The 23039-nt window shown below is 33.9% G+C and overlaps 2 protein-coding genes across 3 annotated transcripts; one reads left to right on the top strand and one right to left on the bottom strand.

Moving 5' to 3' along the window:
- Nucleotides 1-1926: 1926 nt before the first annotated feature.
- On the top strand, nt 1927-9548 carry RSPH4A_1 (Radial spoke head protein 4 A). Of its 2 annotated transcripts, none has more exons than XM_051218207.1 (7): nt 1927-2049; nt 2086-2269; nt 2319-2646; nt 5448-5617; nt 6598-6917; nt 7607-7870; nt 8533-9548. In XM_051218207.1, exons 1-7 carry the CDS (start codon nt 1964-1966, stop codon nt 8765-8767), a joined length of 1587 nt encoding a protein of 528 aa, XP_051074049.1. In that variant the 5' UTR covers nt 1927-1963; the 3' UTR covers nt 8768-9548. The 2 variants fall into 2 exon arrangements, with proteins under 2 accessions (XP_051074049.1, XP_051074050.1); XM_051218208.1 differs by having other exon boundaries at nt 5451-5617; nt 8533-8988.
- Nucleotides 9549-12958: 3410 nt separating this feature from the next.
- MS3_00009806 (uncharacterized protein) lies at nt 12959-21040 on the bottom strand (the record flags this gene model as incomplete). Its single annotated transcript, XM_012945738.1, has 3 exons — nt 12959-13050; nt 18497-18647; nt 20966-21040. Coding segments are annotated over 3 exons (318 nt in total), but the record flags the coding sequence as incomplete, so codon positions are not given.
- Nucleotides 21041-23039: the final 1999 nt, after the last annotated feature.

Genomic DNA, 23039 nt, shown 5'->3' with positions numbered 1-23039 from the left:
TGATTCTAAGGGACTTCAATTTCCCTAACGTCGATTTCGCGGAACATACGTATATTGGAGGTGGAAACTTTACTGAAGCTCGGTTCGTCAACTTCATTGAGGATCTGGGATTGTTCAAAAATGTGAAGTTGGCAACTCGTTGGAAAAACAGTCAGACGCCGTCGCTCTTGGACTGGGTATTTACAAACAAAGAATTCCTAATTGACAACCTCTCAATTCTCGCTCACCTAAGGAGAAGCGATCATAGCCTATAGTTTTATCAGGTAAACTAAGCTAAGACATCTCACCAGCAACAAGAGCTGAAAGTTCGAACGTTGAATGTGGGAAATTCACCCTCAACTTGATATGGATGCTGATTGAGATTCTTTGACTGCACACAGTCGTATGTGATACAAAGCAGTCTGTTCCTCAAAGGGTCCCAAAAATCTTCTAGCAACCTATGGTCATCAAGAACCGCACTCTTCGTTTGCCAAGCCATAAAAGGCAATGTTTGGGCGCAATACAAACGAACTGCTAACAACGGCGCGTACAGACCTTCAAAACCTATGGAGTGCCGGATATGCGACGTTATACACGACTACTTATTATCTTTAAACCAACTTTCTGACCACGGTGGACAGCTGGAAAACCATCCTTGATCACAAGGGAGAGGTTGGCGTCATTTACCTTGACTTCTCAAAAACTTTTTATATGGTCAGCCATATATGTCTTATCAATAAGCTCAAAAGATCGAGTATCAAATCACCTCTAATTGATTGGTTCACTTCATATATAAAAAATCGAAATTTTAGGGTCAAGGTTGACTCCACTTTCTCTCAGGCTATGGAATGTCATGGTGGAGTTCAAAAGAATATACTGGTAATTCTGGATGATCTGAAACGACTTCAAAGTTAGGCAGATGACAACGGACTTAACTTTAACACTTCAAAGTGTAAAGTAGTCCATCTGAGACATGTTACAAACTACAGCTACAACTTAGGAAGCTGCTCTTTATCCCAAGTTGAAAAAGATTTTGAAATGCTGGTACCCTACGATTTGAATTCTTAGGCTAACTATGACAAAAATGCCTTCCTAGCAAACCTTACACTGGTAACATTGAAGCACATTTTCGGCCAGTTCGACGGAAGAACTTCCCACACAATCTTCAACAGATTCATTAATTCTCATTTAGAGTTCGAAAGGTAATATTTTCTCCCTCATTAGAAGAGGATAGGGACACTGGAGCGTATCTAACGTCGAGCCACGAAATCAGTTCGGGGACTCAAAGTTAAGCCTTATGAATGGCGCTTCCAATAACTGAACCTTCACATATTAGAGTATAGGAGTATTAGAGGTGGCTTACAGCATATTTACCACTTCTGGATATCCCGTTGAACATCTACATAGGTTTAGCTCCAACACAAACCTGAGGGGTAACATCCAGAAACTGGAAACACAATACAGCAGAACGGACTGTAGACACAACTTCTCCTCCCTAAGAGTTGTCAACCCATGGAATTCGCTGATGGCTGAGCTAGTCTAAGCGACTACTCAGGAGTCATTTAGCAGGAAACTTGACATTTTCTTAGGGACTAAGGATAATATATTACTATTATTTACCTATTTCTTTTTCCTCTATTATCGTTAATATAACTAGGTTTCTGCCTGAAGATATTGGTGATCTATTGCTACTAGACACGGAAGCCCGTTAAGCGAAAGCTTATTCTATTCCATCTACAACCATTTGAGCCATTTTTACCTCTGTCGATCTTCATTCAGGAATTTATCCAATCTCCTTTATTGAGTGTTTCTAACAGACTTTCTTTTGCATTCACAAAAGCCAAAGCTCGATAAAATAGATATTCTACTAACATGTTTGAAGGTATTAGATACCGTGTGTTAGATTCAAGATAGTTGTTTTTAAAAAAAGAATTTTGTTGTTTCCATGGCAGCAGTCGTGGCGTAACTTGACGGTAGTGTAGTGATGAGTGAGACAAGTAGAAGTGATGGGAATTTTCTAAAACACAAAATGACACTGCTAGAAATGGCGGATGGCTATGGGTTTAACTTGTTAGTTAATTTCTACACAGTGTTAGGTCATTATAGATATCAACACCTGAAGAACTGCATAAAACACATGTTATACCAGCAAAGATTCGATGACTTTAATGAGTTTGAAGTCTTAAGCGGTCGCCTTAAACTAGAAACTAAGAGGCATGGTCCAGGAGACCCTTCGAGTCCGAATCCTGCGTCATTTTCCACGGCGAAAATCCAGCAAAAGTTGTTTACGGTATGGAGTTGTTTGTCAGTAGAAGGTTACTCATTTATGTCTCTTATAGAGAAACTCAGAAGAGGATGAGGAGCCTGTAGCAGATGAAGGAGAAGAACACCCTCTTCCGAATGTGATGGAAAATGCATACTATTTTGATAATGCAGGAGTAGGTATTGGGAAAAACGAGACCGTTCTATTAAACATGGCTATCAAGTCTCTAGTGAATACCCAAGCTGTTCAAACTGCGCGATTTTGGGGGAAAATTCATGGATTGATTCAAAATTACTACATAGTCGAAGTAGAGTTTCCTGAGGGGGAAGACATAGACGAAGAGGAGAGTCCAGAATCATTTAATCGTGATGCAACTGAAATAGATGATGAAGAAGGAGCTGAAGGTTAGTGTTTTCGTAGAACCTGCCAACAAACTGCGAATAATAATAACATTATGTGCTTAAAACTATGCTTAATGTGCCAGGTTAGCTTTAACAACGTATAATACACCTTTGGTGTTTTTAAATCGCGGATAAATAAGCAAAATATACTACGATTGTATTAATACTCTTCAATGACTTTGAAGCAAATAAAAGACATTTTCACGGATCAAGTGCCAGATGGGCGGAAAGTCGCTTGACTAACGGTCCCACCTGAATATCCTTCACGGTTCAGTTTCTACTAATCCATTCAACCGGTGAATCTAGGTCATCTTGTAATATTGTTCTACCTGACACTGTGTATTGGTCTCCAAATATTTATATCATCTTCAAAGTGTAGAACAGAGGACCTCTGTAGTTAGCGAGTGATTTACAAAAGATAAAAAGAGAAGTGGACTGGGGGATGTACCGCGGAGAACTTCACTTTTTACAGATTACCATGCTTATAGAGCTCCATATATTCTTACTCGTTGTCTCCTATCACTGAGGGGAATACCTTTACTCAGTTGACAATTTCGTAATGAACCCAGAAACGTTTCGGTGTTAACTTAAGACTCAGGTGAGATATCATGCCAAAGGCCCTACTCAGATCTATGAAAATTACGTCTACCGGAATATCTATGTCTTTTGCTGCAACCCAATTTTCTCTTGCGAGGAGAATATTTGTCAAACACAAAGGGCCTTTTTAAATCCATGTTATCCACTGGTTGAAAAATTCTTCCCTTTCAAACAGTTGATAATGGCCATCCAAATAATCTTTTCCATTAGTTCGGCGACTATGCTGGTTGGAATAACAGGACGATAGTTACTAACTAAGTCTGTAACCCCTGTTTCACGGTAATAAAATCAAATCATATTGAAGATTATTAACAATCCAGACCAACAGAATGCGATAAATTGTCACAAAATTAAACAACACTGAGAGGTGTTTGTACGCCATTCAAATAAACGATCAATTCATTTGGAACCTTTTGTTGCCTAGATAAATCACATCAGACAGAAGTAATTCGCATTGTTTGAGTACTCCTACACCAAAATATTCCGATCGAGTATAAGAAAGTTCTACATCAATTCATCTATGACTTGAGACCAATGATAAGAGTTTCATTTTGTGAAAAATAGCTATTTAATGTGTGAAGGTATCTGACTGGTATTCCCTACAACGCTACAACTTGTTCTATGTGTCGTTATTCGTAATCATTATAAAAAGCTACGCTTAGTAGTGTGTTACCAGAATAAGCATTTCTATGGTTTTTCGGCAGCTAGGATCCATTAAAAACTACTTATTAATAATATGATCAAGGTTCGTAAACTATTGTTAGTCTTTCAACAGGTCAGTCTTTTGAACTAGGAAGTATCTCTCTCAAATATTTGAGGCGTTACTGCTTTAAAAGATGACTATATATCGATAAAGAAATACTTGTGAAATGTGAGGTTATTGACCTCAAAGTTTGTTATGATTTCAACATCACTATGGAAATTTTTCAAAACATGGAGGGTTTTAAAATCCTTTACTTAGTTTATTACCCCATAGCAGTACAAACATACGACTTCTTACAGGAATGAACCTAAAGCACAGTACTACGCAGTTACTTAAGCAGTATCAGTTGGATAAAGCTACTATCATTTAGTCCTTGATCTTTAATTGTTCTACACTGTAACAGAACTTCGTCTGCGTAATGAAATTTTTATATCGATTTTCAACAACATCCATCGATTGGATGAACTCTATACAGTTTCAAACGTTCTAATGCCAGCGGTTTATTTGATCCTCTTAATTATAAATTTTTTTATCTCAGTATCGTTTGATAAATAGCAACTTGAATAGATTGTAGATATAGCGTTATGTAATATCCGATAAACTTGATAAAATAACTTCAGTAATGTTGGTTATGAAGCAAACGCGTAAATAAACTCTGATCTTGAACAACCCCCGAAATAGTTTGATTTCGTTTTCAGGTAAAAAGAACCCCCAGAAAGTGAATGAAAGTTTATGGATTGATTTTAAATGTAAAATTAAGTAGTAAAAGTCCATGCGTAAGCAGTGAACAGTTACTATGTGCAAAGAGACCAGAAAATGTTGACTTAACAGATTTTACTTCCCTTAGGAATCAAACTTAAGCACATCTAATTTACTTTTTCCGTTCATTGTGTGTTCACTATTGATGTGCAGTGTGTGTTTGCCGAATCTAAGTAGTGCGTTGCATTACATCTGAACTGTGGAATTTACTACGGTATACAATAAAATGTATTCGGCTTTTGTTTTGTCTATCAGCTTGTTTGATTGAGTACATAACATCAGTTAACACTGTCGAATTCACACATGGTTAGAGTTGCCCTATTTTATATAAGCTCATTGTTTTACTATTGCTCCCTCAGATACTTAATATGGTAGATAGGTTATCTGTAATGTTGTTGGAGGAAGTTATTTTACTGGATTTCCTGAAGAATCCACTTTAAATTGAAAGTTTTATCTAACCAAAGGCGTCCAAGTGAGAATAAGTCATAGTTACGTACTTTGTAGGTAATTAGGTGTTACCCCATAATAACTTCATCAAGGATCTTTGTAATGTTTCATGAAGAATTACTATGAAAACTCGGATATTCAGAGTCTGATGGTTTCGATTGATCTGGAACTAACATCAATTTTTGTGGGACGTGGTAATAGTTTGACTGGTTATTTTGCATAAAATTTATCGTTTTTATAGTTATTTTGCTAATCTCCCTAATCGACAATAACAAACTTATTCGAGTTTTTTTTTAAGAAGGCAAAGATGTCCTACCAAAGTCCAAATGGAAACCACCAGTCAAAGTGCCGAGAGAGGAAAATCATATTGGAACTAATAAGAAAGTTTATTTCGTATGTCATGAACCAGGCCTACAATGGATAAAACTTCCACCGGTAACACCTGAACAAATAGTAGCTGCTCGAGCTGTACGTTCGTTTCAGTGTTAAGTGGCAATGAAAAAAACTTTTTAAAGATTTTAGGAGAAGGTTATTATTTTGACAGTTCTTCCATAAGCACTAGAACTTCATTGATTTAGTCTTGGATTCCTATCCAGCTGAACATATTTTAGTTGGAACAGCCAGATTGCAATTCTAGCCTTGGGAAAAAGTGTAGATCCAAACTTAAAACGAGCTCGTTGGTAAGGATTAAGATACGTTATTTGGGGAGAAAATTAAGGTGTCACTTCACTTTAAGGCATGTTAACTGCTTTTGTATTATTCTATTATAGCACAAGATTCTTCAATTCGAAAATAATTAGATCGAGGTTTGATGTAAACCATTTATTCGCTATTATCATCTTAGTTTCATACAGGTTACAATTAGTTCCGCTTTAAATTAAGTTCGCAATTCCTTAAGTTAAGAAAAACACACTGTTTAATTAACACACATTGATCGCTGAGTAGTATCGAAAGTATGTTTTCTAGTTCCTCGTGCTAGTGATTATTATCGAATAAAACTTCAGTTTTTTATTCTTAGGACTGTGTATAAAAAATTTCAGTATTACATAAAATGAACTTGCTTTCACCCGTTACATTTATTTATTCATTCAATTTGATCAATTATCAATTATTGTGCAGGTGGATAAACTGTTTTAACATTAATTCTCTTGGAAAAACAATCAAGATAAATCTTAGAAAACGGTTACTTAGTGCTTGGTAGTTATTTAACTAGGCTAAAACTTTATCGATTATCATTTTTGACGCAATATTAATAATTTTACTTGGTAAATACTATCATTTATAACCTCAATATATTTTGAGTTTAATTCATATTCATACATACATAAATACATATTATATAAACTAGACTAAAACGGTACCGGAAACTAACAAACTTCTGAATGGTAAAAAACTATGTAGGTTTAATATCTGAGTTGTAATGGACTGTTTATTCAAATTTAATTTAGGTTCATCGTCTTTTTACTGGGATATTGGATTATCCGGTTTCGTGTTATCCACCTTATCCTGGTAATGAAGCTAATTACTTACGGGCTCAGATAGCACGAATTACTGCATCCACCCAAATATCTCCACAAGGTTATTATACTTTTGGAAGTAAAGAAGAAGAAGAAGAAGAAGAACTTGGGAATGAAGAAGAAGGCGAACGACAGAATTATGTAAAAAATGAAGAATACGAACCATTAAGTACTAATGAATTAGCTGATCCAAGTCTTATACACTGGGTACATCATACATCCTATATTCTACCACAGGGGAGAGTTTATTGGTGAGTTGATGTAAGCGTGAAGCCGTTGTGATAGTCAGTACTTTTACAGCGTATACACTGAATTCGAATGAACTACAGAACACAGAAGTTAACCACTAACTGATAATAGCAAATTTTTTTTCACATTAGAAAATCTTTTTATAACGATAAATGATAGACAAGATTATGGGAATAACCACCATAATTGGACTGATAAGTACTTGCGAAACCGAATTTCGAAGTCCGGTTGAAGATATTTCAGAAGACAGAATCAATAATCCACTGGCTAAAGAGTTACCATATAATTAGAGCTGTTATCTATGGACAAAAGATCCAACTAATAACTTGGTAACTTGATTTTAATATGGCAAATAATTAGTCATGAATACAAAAGGCAAGTTAAAGAAACAGTCAATAATCCTTATCTTCTGTTCATCTTGAAATGCTAATGGACGATGTTACATTTAGACTGGTACTAGAAATATGAGGGAAATTAATATCAAACATTTGACTTTCTAGTTTTGTTACAAGCTGAAAGTCATATAAGTAGCTGAAAACTTATGTAACTACTTATTAATAGTCAGTAGCATAACGCAATTAACAAAACAGCAGTAAAAGGAAAAGACTGATCGAGTTAATAGTGGTTTCACCTAATCGTATTCTAGTGGTATTAGATTCAATTAAGATTTTCACATTTTATGCTTTATTAGGTGGAATCCAAAAAAGGGTTTGGGCGATTATTTTGATGAAATTAATGATGAGGATGAAGCAGAGGAAAATGAAGATAGTCAAATGAAGAATGTCATACAACCAGAACGTGGACCACCTATACTTACACCGATTTCATCTGACTTACCAATATTTGGACAAAAACCATGGTCAATCAGAATAAGCTCTAAGTTATTACCAGAATATGCATCTGTTGTTGTGTCTTCTAATATCTGGGTGGGGGCACATGCAGTATCATGGGGGAGGTAAGTAGCTACATTAATCCCATGGAAGTTACATGAAACAAAAAAATATTTTAGACACTTAAAACTTCACAAATACGAGAAATTATTTGCAACAACATATAAAGTGAGATAGCTCAACATGTCCCACTTAAGTGCACTAAATTTCTTCCTTTTTTAAATTTAGATATTTTGAAATATCTCTCTGAACTTTGACTATTGTGTTTAGATTAATTGAAATAATTCTACACACTTATTAACATTCATGTTTTTAGAATCTTGAAGGTAGAATTTATGCCACAGGATTCTCAGCTTGTTAGTTCATTGACTGAAAGTGATTAAATTAAGACACAACGTTTTAGGGTAGGAGTATGTCCACTTCAGATTTTTATTAGCACTGTTGTATTGCTTACATAACCTCATTGTGTTTACTTTCTTTATTAAGTCATATCTTCCTATTGTATCTTAAGGTTAATTAAAAATTCACTACAAAATAATCATTCTTTAGAGTAAGAGGACAGCGGTTTCTTTTTGGTATTTCGGCAGTTAATTAAGGGATAACGAACCAAAAGGGTTGAGAATCACAGTTGTGGTCGATTCATGTCGTTTAGTGTCCTTTACTAGCACATAAATCTAAGCAGTAATATCATTTAAGCAGTATAAAACCTTTAATACTTCTTTTATAGGCGATTTGAAAATATTTATGTTGGATGGGGCTTAAAATCAGTTACTTCAGGTTTTCAACCTCAGGTACAACCGATTGAAATGGATGAATATCAAGAAGTTTCTGATTTCAATGAGGCAACCGATCCAACTCCTCAAGAAGAGGCTGCATTAAGAGCTCTGCTCAATCCGCCTGAAGAGGAAGATGAAGATTTAGCTAAAGAGGAACAAGAAGAAGGAGAAGAAGGTGATGATTAAAGAAAGATTATTTATTTGGATAATAGACAGATTGTTTGGATACACTAAATAAGGATTAGGATCTTGAAATATGATTATATTTGAAAAAAAGTGGAAGAAATCAAAATGTTTATCGATTATAACTTATTAGTCAATTTTAAAAAGTCCATGCTAATGTTTTAATTCCTGTAAACAGTCATATTTCTCAAATTAAAATGACAACTAATATGTACAGATTGATGAATTATGTTTTGTTTTTAAAAACACTTAGTTGTTGATAATTAAACGATACATTTGTATTATCCGAATGGGGAGAACATTCAAATTCAAAAGTTTCGCAGTTTATTGTAACTTGCTTGTTCAGCGACTTGATAGATAACCAAATTACATTGGCGCAAGTTCAGAGGGATATATTCCAATCCACTCAAAATAATTATGATTATGTCAGTGCACGGTAAGGTAAAACTAAGGTACATAACTATGATATTTCATCTAAATTGTTAACTAACAACAAATTGCTTCGTTTTAATACGTTTATGATAACACTTTTTTAGGAAAAGTATTAAGTGCTTACCGCATGTAACCCTCTTAAGGTTACTGCTGGTCCCAAGACCGGGTAAAGGAGGAGGGTTGGGCATAAGATCAGCAACCTCGTTCCACAGCGAACAACCTTGTTAGAAAAAAACGCTAACCAGAAGAATTATTTAAACCATTTAAAATCTGTCCTAAGAATTAAAGGATCTTCATTAAGAAGAGTTGTGGCGCCTCACGGTGAAAGGTAAGATTCTTTGTAAGTCACGAGGCCAATGCCCCTTCTAAAAACCAGAGGAACAATTAATATAGGTACATGGAATGTCCGAACAATGTGGGAGACCGTGAGGACTAATCAAGTAGCTGCAGAACTGAGGAGATACAATTTGGAGGTGCTCAGAATAAGTAAAACCCACCGGACCCAAGCTGGGCAGAAAAGATTAGGTTCAGTAGAAACGCTCTAGTTATGAAGAATAAAATGCTTCGCACACACAAGAAGTTGTACTGATGTTATCCAAAGAAGCACGAAAGGCACTTATAGGATGGGAATCTCATGGATCCATGATCATCAAAGCATCCTTCAAGACAAAGAAGGAGGGAATCACAGTGGATGTTATCCAATGTTATACACATACTAATTATAGCGACGAAGATGACAAAGATTAGTCTTACGAAAGGCTGCATATGATTGTGAAGAAGTGATCACGGTAGAACCCAACCATTCTGATAGGAGACCTAAAAGCCAAAGTTAGAATGTACTATACCGAGTATGAAGATAGCATGGGAGGTCATGGACTAGAAGGAGGAAGGAAAGGCAAGAGCAGCATTCCTGCAATTGAATAACAAATGGAACTTTAGGCATCTGTTGCCTAACATCAAAGTCAGAATCTTCAATACGAACTTCAAGACAATCCTACAGTACTGAGCTGAAACGTGGACAGCTACTACAACCACCATCAAAGAGGTACAAGTATTTATAAACAATTATCTACACAAGATACTCAATATCCGTTGACCAGATACCATCAGCAACGGCCTACTGTGAAAGGGAAAAAAATGAGCTTCCAGCTGAAGAGGACATTGGGAAAAAAAGCCTGTGCAGGACAAGACACGTGTAAAGCTCTCACTTGGAATCTTCAAGGCAGAAGGAGAAGTGGAGAACCCAAGAGCTCTGTGCATCGGGCACTAAAGGTGGACTTTGGAAAAACAAATGTCATTTGGAAACAACTGGATAGGAGGTCCCTAAATGCTCTGATACGGCCGAGAGTGGGCAGAGACCGCTCTCTCGAAATGATCTCACAAGGTCATGTGCATTCAACCACTACCAAGGAAGTCTTACTCACTGCCTTCTCGTGGGTGGGGGCCGATTTCTGCGAAATTGAGAAAACAAAAAGCGAACTTCCAGCGCTTTAACCAGGTTAGTGGATACAGATGATCCACCTACACGAGTTGGAAAACTCTGTCTCAAAACCAACGGTACACATGAGCTCCAGGATCCTGAAGTAACAAATTGTGTATGAACCAATTATTGGTCACCTGCTACCATGTGACTGCATCTCCTTACGTTGCTGCACTGCCTTGTGGATTAGACCTTTGGGTGAAATGCTCGGTGTGTGACCTCTCAAGAAAGCCAACTGTTTCGATCTGGGTGCCCAGACAGTATCTCAGGCCTTACACAAATCGAATGATTTATGTGGCGCATATCTATTTGGTGCCTTCTTGTACTAATGTTTATGTGTTTAAATAATTAAACAATGAAACACTGGAAAGGAGAGTCCAGGACAGAGTTGATTGGGAGATTCTGATGGGCGGCCTATGCTCCTCCACGAGGGATAACAGTAAGTAATTAAGTGGTATTTAGTTGTTGGTTCAAGTACATTTTTTTAATGCACTTCAAACAAGAATAGGTTTTTCATATAAGGTTCACCTACCAGCGATGATCAATGTTATTTTCAAAACGATTTACTCTATCATATATTCAGAAGAATATTTAAAATGTTTAGTTCACGTTGCTGAAGCGCTTTTGGGAAAAGTGATACACTTCAATAGATCAATGTATGAAATTTACACAAGTTGCTGGTTTCTGATGAATTTCCGCAGTTTGCCTTACGATATATAGCGTCATAATTTTAAAATAGCAACAAGCCGTTTGAAGTTTTATATTATTAGGAACTGTAGACATTTCCTGCATGGATTATGTGAAAACTTATGAATAACCAATGGTTGAGTGTTAATTAAAGAAATACACATTCGTTATTTTTGCTAAGCTTTACCAACATATTCATGAAATCGACACACATTCTTAAAATTTGATTTTTCATCTAGGTTTGCATTTTATAACTTATCTGCGATTTAATTTGAAACTATTTTAGTATTTCAATTAGAATTTGAAAATGTTCATGATTTCCATCAAGAGGTTTCGTGCTCGCCATTATCCCACTTGGTTTTAACTAGTTCTCCTTCTGATGTAAGTTTTTGTAGACAATCATCTTCAAATCGAACAAAATCAGTGTTTTATCAGAACAATAAAATACATGGTATACTGAGTGTTCGTGCCCCAGTAGATAAATAAATAACATGATGGATCATAATTTTATACGGTTACAGAGATAACAGGAATCATTCTGCTCATTCTAAGTACTAGAAATACTTAAGCATTGAAAAACCATATAAATTTAAATTATTGATCAAAAGCCAAGTCGTTGAAATCCTATTTATCAAACATAGGTTACAGCAAAATATTTTTTTTTACCACAAATTCATGTTTTACAATACGTCTGTGGGTGTTGAACTGATGAATAGTGCTTACTTCTATCTTTAGATTAAAATTCACTATACAATAGAGTCGAACAGTAATGATGTGAACAGTTAAGTAATCTTATGTCAAAGTCGCACCTTTTTATGATTTTTCCCAACCTGACTCACTCCATCTTAGTATTCGATATATCTTGATTCTGTAGCGGTAAATAAATCCCCAAAATAAATAGCTCTGTAAGTCTTCGACATTGGATGCTGACCACATTAAACTTAATGGACTCACCTAGCCTAAGGAGTTCGGTCATGCATCCGCACCGGATCACGAGTGGGAACGCCGTGCTCAACAACCCTTGCAGTCGCTAGCCAGATTAGATCAGACGATCCTCGACAGATTGATAGCCTATCAAATATATCTTCGAACCTCCTCGCTTCTGTCTTTTGATTTCACTTGGTGGGTGTTACTGGTTAAAGCGTTGTCAAACTCCGAATACCTGTGGCATCTTTAATTTCATAGCACACTTAGGAAACAAATAAACTTATCTTGAATGTGATATTTTCTAGAAGGAGGGACTGGAGGAGAGACAACTGTCTAGTGCATATGTAAGTCCCGTGCCCTTTTTAATTTTTGCGTTGGTCACTCATGATTATGATGACTTGCCATTAAACACCCAATGTCCGCTTATCAATCTTCTAGAGTTGACATACATTCTGCTTGATAGATGGTTTGGATAAGGTTCAGTGTCATTTTATTGATTGTATATACTCATATAACTATAAATTTTAAAGAGTTAGGGCATTTTGCTTTTCGTTTGAAAAATTGATCATTTTTCCTTATTCGTTCAGAAACAGAAGATAGTAGAATAAAAATTAGGATTCATTGACAAATTGAAATGGACGTTTGATATATAATCAGTTCCTTTTAGTCTATGAAAGCCGAGGTAACCGAAGTGATTTTTCACTCTTACGGCATTCTGTTGAACACAATTTGCACTTACTAACTCCAACTACACTTCTTTCTTCAATGAATAATAATAGAATATATTCTACTCTGCTTGATTTTAAAAGCTAATGTATTTAAGCAGTTAACGTTGAATTTCAGTAGTGTAATAATTTTATGTAATTAATTCATTTGTATTGGTTTACTGATTCTTCCCACTGATGTTTTAGACTGCAACTGATCAGTCTCTTTTGGCGAATGTACATCCTGTGCGACTTCCCAGTATATTGCCATTAGGTCACAAGCATTATAAGCAGAGCTAAATGGTCGCTGGTAGTGGAATCCTGGATTGCACCGCCAGTGACCATACAATCTATGTAATTATTTTCTAACTTTAATCTAACAAAAAAGTGATATGCATTTGATAAATATGTAAAACAGTTTTCATTTAGATCAAGTTTATCAACAGTAAAATGAATTTAATAGCTTATTTATCAGTTAGATTTCAATATCATCGTTACACAATTAATTTGAAATCATTTTAAACAAGACCTAATTGGTACCCAGTTGCTATTTTTATAATTGTGATGAGTTAAAACATCAGAACAGCTGATAATTTATATCGGTTTAAATAAATTTTTATTCAAGGACCATACATTTATACACCTTTCGTAAAACTGCAGCAAGTTAGGTGCTCATTATTTATTAGAAATCAATTAAAAATATCAGAATGACGAGCATCGTAATGACTTGATGTATAAAACTTAACAGGTTCATAAAACAGGACAAACAGCATTACAAGGGTTCAATACAGCCCTCCTTCGACATATCAACAAATTCAAGATAACTATCAACAACAGGTTCCAAGCCTTAGAACATCTCAAATAAGCAGAAACTACTATGCAGGACAGTTGGAAAGGGATGAACGAAGCACTAACTTCAACGTGCCAGGCGGTACTGGGCCGCAAGAAGTACCGTCATTAAGAATGGATCTCTATCAAAACTCTGAACAACATTCAAAAAAAGAAGAACAAGTAGACAGTAGTTATCAGCAAACGAACAAGAACAGAGAAACTCAAGGCACAAGCTGAATACACAGAAGCAAAATAGCAAGTGAAGAAGAGCGTTAGAGGTTACAAACAAAAAATACATGGAAGAGCTGGCAACGACAGCGTAACGAGCTGCAAGAGAGAGAAATATAGGAAAACTAAATCAAATTACGAAGAAACTAACAGGGAAATATGGTAAACCAGAGAGACCGGTCAAGGACAAAGAAGACAAGTCAGTCACTGAAATTCAAGAACAAAGGAACAGATGGGTGGAACATTTTGTAGAACCCTTGAAAAGACCAGCTTCATTGAATTCACCGGATATCTAAGCAGCACCCACAGACCTTAGAATAGATGTCACCCCATTAACTACCAAATAAATCGAAATGGCCATCAGAAAAATCAAAACGGGAAAGCAGCAGGACCTGACACTATACCAGCTGAAACAGTGAGGTGAGATATAGAAGTGAAAGTGTGCTTCATGTTCTATTACGCAAGATTTGGGAAGAATAACAAGCGACGATAGACTGGAAATAAGAATAACTCATCAAGATACCAAAGAAAGGAGATATAAGCAAATGTGAAAACCACAGAGGCATCAGACTACCATCAGTAACAGGAAATATTTTCAGTAGGTTTTTGCTGAGCCGGATGAAAGACTCAGTGGACGCCCAACTTCGAGATCAACAGGCTGGATTCCGTGAGGATCGGTCGTACACAGACCAAACCGCGACACTACGGATCACCGTTGAGTAACTAATTGAATGGAACTGGTCACTATACATCAACTTCCTTGACTATGATAAATTGTTTGATAACGTGAATAGGAGAACTTTATGGAAACCTCTTCAACAGTATGGTGTGTGGCTGAGAAAATCGTCTACATCACGGGGAATTCATATGATGGACTACACTGAAAAGCTGTGCATGGTGGACAGCTCACAGATGCATTCCAAGTGGAGATCGGTGTCAGATAAGACTGCTTACTCTCTCTCTTTTTATTTCTTCTGATGGTCAACGGGATTACGAAGATCTCCACATCTGAGGGACAGCACGAAATACAATGGATAACTTGGATGCAGCTAGACGATTCGAACTATACAGACGACCTAGCTATTCCATCCCATACACAACAACAAATGAAGATGAAGACAGTCAGTGTGGCGGTAGTCTCTGCACTAGTAGGCCTGAATATACACAAAGGAAAAAGCAAAATTCTCAAATACCTCACGGAGAACACCAACCTGATCACACTTGATGGATAAGTTCTAGAATGGGTGAAAAGTTTCACGTATCTGAGCATCATCATCGACGTACAAGGAGGAACTGGTGCATATGTGATGGCATAGATTTGCAAAGCGAGGGCGAAATTTCTACAGTTAAAGAGAATATGGAACTGAAAACAGCTGTTAACAAATATCAAAGTCAGGATCTCCAATGAGAACGTCACGATAGTTCTACTGTACGGAGCTGGAATTTGGACAACTACTGCAATCATCATCAAAATGTACGGGTATTTATTAACAATTATGGACACAAGATACTCAATATCCGTTGACCAGATACCATCGACTACAGCTTAGTGTGGGAGAAAATAAATCAGCATCCAATTGAAGAAGAAATTAGGGAAAGGCGCTGGAAATGAATCGGATATATATTGTGGAAATCATCAAACTGCATCACGAGGCACGCGCCAACTTAGAATCCTGAAATAAAACAGAAAAGAGGAATGCCAAAGAACACACTGTATCGGGAAATGGAAACATACATGAAAAGAATGAGTAGCAAATGGAAAGGATTGCCCTGGACGGGGTTGAATAGAGAGTGTTTGTGGGCAACTTATGCTTCTCCACAAGTGATAACAGGAGTAAGTGTGTATGTATCTCGTCCTTCATATCATTCTTTATAACTATAGCCTACCGTGTTATGAAACTTAGATTTCACTAAATGTCTTTAGTATGTGGTTCTAGGTATTCTAGTTTACAAGTAACTAAGTGTCAGGTGTCCTCTGTTTCTCGAATTACAGAAAAATCGTAGAATAAAGGACTTATTTTCAAAGTATACATTTTCTTCCTCTTACAGAATTTGTGTTGTTCTAAACAGTCTAGTGGTATGAGCAGAAAGTAAAATTTTTATTAAATAAATGAAAATCAAATAATAAACGCTACACAAATTTATCTTAGCCAGAACAGACTGCTGACAAGCTCATTGAATGAATAATTTCTTTTAGAGATGTACAAACTAGTTTTTTATTCAAAAATCTAAATTTTTTATAAAGTATCAATGACAATAGAATGAATTAAAATTTATTAGTTCACAATTCATATCAATGACATATCTTTTAGAATTTGTCTTGGAAATTGTTGTGACTTTTAGCATCACCAACTATCACCTGACTTACTCGCCAATCGGAATACGACCTATACAATCTTAGCACTGTACCAAACCAATGACATTCGACCAAAATGAAAACCCAAGCGTCCTTATTGGTCCTTATTCCTCTTAGCCCCTCCAGTTGAGTCCAAAACATCAATACCAAATTCCATTATACGAATCATTTATTTCAAAGATACCTGGTTTATATTACCAGTCAAACAGACCATATCATACCACAAAATGAGAAATAACATTTATACAAGATCATGCCAAAAAATGGCTGTGAACATGGGAGACTGTAATTAATAAACTGAGTATAATTTAAGAATAGTAAATGGTATCATAATAGTCTATAGGTCAAAACAAAGCCTATAATAAGAGGAATATAGATATACACATAATCTAGTTACTGAACAGTTATACAATACGAATATATATATATATATATATATATATATATATATATATATATATATATAATATTGACCCTTTCATAGTCCTCAGAAGTGACCCATTATTTAATCTTCACTAGGATAATAACAGAGATGTATATTTCTGTAGAAACACATTTAGTATCACTAAATAACTCACTAAAGTTGTTTTCTTTATCTAATCAATTATGGATAAGAAAATAAATCAATTTAAGAAAGAAAATATAAGATTTATACGATGAGATATAGTTGGTTGAGAAAAAGAAAATAAATAATACAGATTTCTGTCACACAAATTCGAAAGAAAATATTCATAATGAAAAACAGTAAAACAAAACTATGAAGCTAAAAGAAAACAGATTTGTGCAAATAATAAGGTGTAAAAAAGTAAACAAACAAACAAGTAAACAATACAAATGCAAATGTGAATTGAATATTTTATAAATCGTGCATTATATTACTGATAAATGTGTAACAATTGTTTGAGTTTTGTATAACATAAGTAAGTGTTGTGCAAAACATCACCTTATCAAACATTGTTTATAAATATAGATTAATTAAATATCTCAATACCGATATTTAGTTAGCTACAATAACAAGTATCTACTTTGAAAAATATTACTGTTAGAACTGTATTCAATAGTTTTAAATGAATTGAAAATCGAATAGTTTGCTTATCATAGTAATGATATACTTATAAATAGACTGAGTATACAGATGGACTTCTATTAATCTACAACTTGAAATAAGTTGCTTACTTAGGGAGCCGATTAGTTGAAAGTTTGATTCACTTAATAATAAATTTGTGAATAAAACTAATAGGACTTGACTTGAAAATTTTCATCGTTTATTCAAAGAGGTTCCGTAACGTCTTTAAGTGAAGAAAATTTATTCCTTATACCTATTACAATGTCACGACTATATCATTTCTCTTGTGATGAATGGAATGGGATTTTGTGATAAGAGTCATTGAAAAGTGTTATATGTTAATGAATATTATCGAGTGAATAAACTGTTAAAATTGGTTATTAAAATATATCAATAAGACTGTTTATCCTAATCAAGTATTCACTTGAACATTTAGAAATAATTTCTGAGGAAACTAAAAATGATTGTAGAAACTATTGGAAAGTAAGCATTATTACAGGCGGCTATTTCAGTTCATTGTCCACATCACTATTTATCAGAGTTAAATAATTACTTTCAAATAACCTGTTTCCTAAATGTAACACTTCATGCCGTACACAATATAAGTACAATAAGTACTGGAAATTGTGTTTAGGCAGAAAGAAATGTAATAAATATTAAGAAAGTAAAGATATGATCAAATTAATTTCATTCAATTGATGATAATTAAAACTGAAGAAACCATTTGTAAATTACTTTTATTATATGATAATTTGTAATAATAGGTTTCATCAAAGAATAATAATTTGAGATGCAATAGTTTACATATAACTAAGTCCCGAAACCCACCATGAATACCATCAAATTAGATGAAACTTGAGAACAAAACAGATACAGTAGACAGAATTATTTAAAATAAAAATATAAATTACTTTAAACTAAACTTATTTACGAAGTGAAGAATCGCGAATACAATAAATTGGTTTAATTATAAACAAATAATATAAAGCCATAACTAACAACATCTATTTAGGTTACCTACCATAACATAAGTGTGCAATTTTCGGAGTAGAAACTAAAAATTCAATTGATTGATCAGATTTTCTAACTAAATAATGATTCCATCCATTTTTCTTTTCAAAACAGATAGTCTTTCTGTGATATACTAGAGAACAGTTTGATTTCGTATTTGTCTACAATGATAACAAGAAAACGTAAAATAAATACTTTTTGAACATTTAGAACAAGTTATATTATGCAGTAATAGATAATTTAATAGTTCTTATATGTTCTTTATTCCACCCAAAGTGATAAACTATTTCACTTAGAGTCATTCATATATTTTCCTGAAACTTTTCCCATCAAAATTACTACCTTATGCTAGATACAATCATCCATTTATGTTTTCTACCTGAAAGACAAATATCTTACAAAACTTTTGTTGGTATAAATAATAAAATGGCACGTATTGTAGAGGAGGATTCGGTCACTCACTTTCAGAACATATTCCATAACTGTTTATTTTGCAAGGGCCTCATTCCTACAGTTAAAGTATATATGAAATTCAAAACAGCTGTTAACAAATATCAAAGTCAGGATCTCCAATGAGAACGTCAAGATAGTTCTACTGTACGGATGTACGGGTATTTATTAACAATTATGGACACAAGAAACTCAATATCCGTTGACCAGATACCATCAGCAACAGTCTACTGTAGGAGAGAAAATACCAGCATCCAATTGAAGAGGAAATTAGAAAACGACGTTGAATGTGGATAGGACATATATTGTGGAAATCATCAAACTGCATCACGACGCATGTACTAACTTGGGATCCTGAAGAGAAACGAAAAGGAGGAAGGCTGAAGAACACACTGCGCCGGGCAATGGAAGCAGATATGAAAAGGATGAATAGTAACTGGTAGGGATTGTTCAGGACAGAGTTGGATTGAGAGTATTGGTGGGTGGCTTATACTTCTCCACTAATGGTAACAGGCGTAAGCTTGAGGATGTGTTCCTTGTACTGGATGGTTTAATCGTAATATTACTGTTTAGAAAGACAATGAAATGTTCACAAATAAAGCAACCAGTACAAGTGAAATAAGTTTAATTTTTAGTTTATTTTTTTTGTATTCAAACACTTTATCAAGCTTAATGTTATAAAGAAGAGTGGGAATTTACTGTCACCTATAGAACGACAATTCTCTATTTGTCAGTATTCTGATACAAACTGATAATTCTCTATTCACATATGCCTATTCACAGATGCCTTGACAATATCTGTATTCACATGTCAGACACATTTTGAATGTTGACCATTATTAAATTCTTGATAACTATCTTGACTTGCCTAGGAGTTTTCAGTTTGATTTGTGTTTATCCCGATGTGAAAATTATAATTATAATGTAGATCAATCTAACCGATGAGTTGCGATTAGAACGAAATGCATGTTATTAATTCCACTGTTAAACAATATCCATTAATTCATAATAGTTTTAAATGTTTTCATATAAGAAGCATCGAACCAAAACCAACAATGAAAACTTATACTGACCTTAAAATAAAAATTTATAGATAAACATTTTTCTTGAGAGCAACATAACATTAGACAATCCTGTAATTCTAATGGTTTTAATTGAAATACTGAATATGTTGTTAGAGTATTATTCAACACTGTTGCTTTTTTTACGCATTGTTCTAAATTGTTTGCAGTTGTTTTGTATACAAATGAAATAACAATGACAATGATGTATAATTTATACATAGTAGTTGGGTGAAAGATTATTAAACTAGAAAAGAGTTTCTGAAATAAATCATATTGTCTATTTAGACTAGGCCTTTAAATACAACTTTGATTCAACCAATCAAAGAAGGAAGAGAATGAAAATCAAAAAAACTTTTCTGCCCATTTTTATTTTTCTATAGGTAGTTTCTAATTGTTGATAGTAAAAACTTTTTAAATAGTTGAGATCAGTTAACTGAAGCTAGACCACCATGGAAAACCTGGAAGCACTGGACGGCCGTTTCGATCTATTGTGGGACTCCAGTACTTCCATCTTTTCCATGGTGGTCTAGCTTCAATTGACCCATGATCTCAACTGTTGAAATTACTACAATCTACAAAAAACCCCTTCTGATACTTTTTAAATAGTCGACTAAAACTATTGTTAAATACTTCAACAAGATTGAGATTTTAAGTAAAGTTTTTCAAGAAGGTAACGTGAAAATCAAAACTCAATCCATGGATTTCATCTTGTATGGATTCATAGACTAAATTGATCTAAAAAAGAACAATCTGAGTGAGACATCAATGAATATAAAATATTATTCATTATAAAACAGTAAATTAAAAAGAAATTTGCTAATAACTTAACCAACTGCATTTGTAACGAAATAGTTTGATCAAATGAAATAAATAACATTCAAGACATTTAGAAATAAACTTTAAAACATGTCATACCCGTGCCTAATCTTGATCATTCAATATAATTAAATTCTTTTTCTAATTACCTTCCAGATGATACATAGACGGTAGGAGAATAATATGACATTAAAATAGTTATTTAATTCAAGATTTAAATGAGCCTAGATTACAAGAATAAAATTAATCTTTCTTATTCGATTTTCTAAAGTAAACTTATTATTATAAAGTGATTGAAAACTTGAAAACAATTAAGAGATATTCATTACAACAATTAACCGAATTCATTTCATTTATTTAATTCTCAAAACAAACAACCAGTACAGTGACGTTGTAGTTGGTGTTTAGTAATATTGATGCTTGAACCTCAAAACAATTGAATAATCGGCTTGTATATTGTTAATTATTTTAATTTTTTCATCTAGAAAATAAAAAAGTTTATGTTCTTGTTTTGAACAGAAAACTAATTTGGAATTTTTCATTTAAACTTAACAACAATCTATTATGATGAATAAAGTGCACTAAACATTTCAGAAATGTTTGTTTTAAGGAAAGAGTTTGGAATTTGGATTTATATCACACAACTATGATAATCATATTTTTGATGAAATACTTTTGTTTGATTGGTACATAAAATTTGGACAGTGTCAACGAAAAAATACTTACTTACTTGCGCCTGTTACTCCCAATGGAGCATAGGCCGCCGACCAGCATTCTCCAATCCACTCTCTCAATAGGTTTCCTTTCTAGTTCTATCCAATTTTTGTTCATTCTTCTCATGTCTGTCTTCACTTCTCGGCATAATGTGTTCTTTCGTCTTCCTCTTCTCCTTCGGCCCTGAGGATTCCAAGTGAGGGCTTGCCTTGTGACACAGTTGAGTGCTTTCCTCAATGTGTGTCAAATCTACTTCCTGCGCTTCTTCCTAATTTCTTCCTCCGCTGGGATCTGGTTTGTTCTCTCCCACAGTAGGTTGTTGCTAATAGAGTCTAGTCAACGGATCCGGAGTATTTTGCATAGACAGTTGTTAATAAACACTTGTATCTTCTGGATGATTGCTTTTGTAGTTATCCAGGTTTCCTCCACAGACAGCAGAACTGTTTTGAAAATCCTGACCTTGGTGTTGGTTGACAGTTGTTTTGAGTTCCGGATTTTCTTCAGTTATAAATATGCTGCTCTTGTGATCTTTAATTACTCATACAATACAATTTAATATTCAACTATCTACTTTGTAATGAGTTTATCAGAAATGTTAGAATTCAAGGATTTGTTTAAAATATTTCTACTTATTTTATATTGTGAAAAAGAGGTTAGTTTTAAAAGAAAAGAAAAACACTGAATATCCAACTTTCTATTCTTGCAAAATGATATTGCAATGTTATACAATTATGCATATAACTATATGCTCAAATATTTAAAGAGTAAATATGAATGAATGATTTACATAAACTACAAATCGTATTCATATTTAATGATAAATTCAATTGATAAATGTCTAAAGTACAAAGTCGAATCATTTTCATAATGGAAACTAGAAAACAGTAAAGATGAAGGGGATTTAAAATATATTACATAGTTGTATCTATTCTATCTATAATCTTAGTACTTCAATTTATTTTAAAATAATTTAAAAAAAAAACATTTCGAAAGTCATAAATTTGAAATAAAATGTCAATCAATAGAACATCACTATGGTAAATATTTACTTGGTGATTGTTATAGTAATGTCTTTTCACTTTACTTAAATATAAAATTGTATGGTAACAACATGTTATAAATGAATATATATATATATATATATATATATATATATATATTTCATTATGTTTATTATATTGTAGTTAAGACTTATGCTTAATTGACAGATAAAGAAGAAGAAAAAAGAAAGGAATACAACACTATCTATTTTATTATTGACTAAGTGAAATGCTCATTGATGTGATTGACACAAATAAAACCTATTTTGTTTTTTTAAAATGTTATGATAGTATATTGTTTTAATTAAGTAAATATAGTAGTATATACACATAAATATTAAAACATGATGTAATATAACTGTTTAACAAGTAAACCATTGATATATGAATGAATGATATATAACCATAATGATAGTTTATTCATTTAAATATTTGATAATGATAGGCATTTATCTTTTATCAAAAACAA

Source organism: Schistosoma haematobium, chromosome 1 (genome assembly GCF_000699445.3).
Source record: "Schistosoma haematobium chromosome 1, whole genome shotgun sequence".
Lineage (NCBI taxonomy): Eukaryota > Metazoa > Platyhelminthes > Trematoda > Strigeidida > Schistosomatidae > Schistosoma > Schistosoma haematobium.
Note: the sequence above shows the minus strand (reverse complement) of the source record. Positions and strands in the feature narration are given on the sequence as shown.

What these genes read in the sequence shown, in the direction of transcription:
- RSPH4A_1 (XM_051218207.1), top strand. Translation starts at nt 1,964, where the DNA reads ATGAGTGAGACAAGTAGAAGTGATGGGAATTTTCTAAAACACAAAATG. An exon ending in TCCAGCAAAAGTTGTTTACG is followed by an intron (nt 2,270 to 2,318) that starts GTATGGAGTTGT and finishes TGTCTCTTATAG; the next exon opens with AGAAACTCAGAAGAGGATGA. An exon ending in CCACAGGGGAGAGTTTATTG is followed by an intron (nt 6,918 to 7,606) that starts GTGAGTTGATGT and finishes ATGCTTTATTAG; the next exon opens with GTGGAATCCAAAAAAGGGTT.